The sequence below is a fragment of the Phaethon lepturus genome, unplaced genomic scaffold (genome assembly GCF_000687285.1).
Source record: "Phaethon lepturus isolate BGI_N335 unplaced genomic scaffold, ASM68728v1 scaffold33192, whole genome shotgun sequence".
NCBI lineage: Eukaryota > Metazoa > Chordata > Aves > Phaethontiformes > Phaethontidae > Phaethon > Phaethon lepturus.
The window spans coordinates 1-1592 of record NW_010526103.1 but is presented as its reverse complement, the minus strand read 5'-3'; the positions used below and the strand labels follow the sequence as shown (position 1 = coordinate 1592).

The window sequence follows — 1592 nt, the reverse complement described above, 5'->3', positions numbered from 1 at the left end:
GCAAGGTCTGGCTGTTCCTCTGGGGCGGTTGGACCTGCCGTCCTGCCCACGGGCAGTGGTCTCCCTCCCTCTGAAAGCATCCTGAGCGTGGCCACCTTGACCAGGGGCTAAAGTAGGCAAGGGGGTCATGCCCCCTGCTGAGGCTGTCCTGCTCTTGCCTGGGAGCCTGAGGTCCCTCCATCCTGCTCTTGTCTCCACTCAGGTTTCACAGCTCCAAGTCGGGGAAGATATACCTTCACAATGACATCCGTCTGCTTTTTTCCCGCAAGTCAATCGAGGTTGATTCGGGGATCCCCTATGAACTGAAATCCTTCACGGAGATGCCGAAAAACCCCCGCTACTCGCCCCGGGCCTGACCTTCTCCATCTGCCCACGGCCACTGGGGAGCCTCCGGCCCAGCACTTTCGGGGAGAGATGAGTAAAGGGCCAGCAAAGCAAGCACCAGTTTGAAGTATCACCCTCCCTGCACACCCCCATCCTCCTGAGCAGCACAGACACCATGCCTGTGCCCTGCAGCAGGGCTGGGATGACCGTAGGAGTTTCACCAGGCGGGGCAGTGGCTGAGGAGGAGCCCTGGGCACTCCAGAGCCATGCTCAAGCCTTCTGCTGGCAACTGCTCCTCAGTTGGAGACATGGCTGGAGCTGCAGGGGGGAAGTGAAGAATTGGGCTGGGGTGTCCAGGTGAGGCTGCCCATCCTGGTCCTGGGGTTGGGAGCAGAAAGTGCAGAAGAGTTTGTATTTATTCGTATTTATTATTGCTGGGAGCACAGAGGTTTGTGCTGAGGATCACAGGTGCTATGCTATTCTTCCCCCAAACCTTGTTGGTGCTGGATGAGGCCCCTGGCAGCGTGGCACTACCTGGGTTGGGGTAGGGCTATGGGGACTGTGAGGGTGACTGGGGACAGGGACACCTCAGGCTGTGGAAGACAGGGTGACCCACCTCTTGGCCAGAGTGCAGCTCCTGGGCTGGGGCTGTGTTAAAAGCCCTGGGAGAGGCCAAGACTTGCTGGGCATGAGCTCTGGCAGCTTGGGCCAGCCTAGACTTGCCCTCCTACCAAGTGGTGGAGATTGCCCAAAAATCAGAGCCTTGCACTGTCTGCATGTGTGGGGTGAATCCTATACAAGAGGTGGCAGGGTCCTGCCAGCAGTGTGATCAGGTGCTGGAGGGTGGGCCGGAGCCCCAGCTTAGTCCCTGGGACAAGGGGAAGCAGCAGAAGACATCAAATTAGAGTCAGGCTGGACATTCACAGAGGAGTTTGGGGGCAATCTGGAGCAGTGTCCGTTCCTGCTGCAGCCTTGGGAGCTGTGGCCGTGCCCAGGGTGGGTCAGAAAGGTGAGAGTGTATGGGGGCAAGGGAAAAACGAGCTTGCCTGTACCCCATCTGCATTGCTCTGCAAACAATGTCTCTGCTGGGCTCTTGATGCCAGGTCAGGCTCTCGGGAGCCCCAGCCCCGCTGTAGGGGGAAGGATGAGAGGGACAGGGCCCCACGCCATCACATGCCAGGCTCTGTGGGGCTGTGGCCTCGCTGCAGCAGGCACGACCCCGGGGACGGAGGCTCCCTGGGACAGCCATCGTTTTACCAAAAGCCCAC

At 59.5% G+C, this 1592-nt stretch overlaps 1 protein-coding gene across 1 annotated transcript in view; it reads left to right on the top strand.

The window, feature by feature from the left end:
- The window catches only part of FAM214B (family with sequence similarity 214, member B), a 5457-nt gene extending 5101 nt beyond the window's left edge, over window positions 1-356 (top strand). Inside the window, exon 8 of the mRNA XM_010282971.1 lies at window positions 203-356. Within this exon, the coding sequence (XP_010281273.1) occupies window positions 203-356 (154 nt within the window). The remainder of the gene's footprint in view (window positions 1-202) is intronic.
- The last annotated feature ends 1236 nt before the right edge of the window (window positions 357-1592 follow it).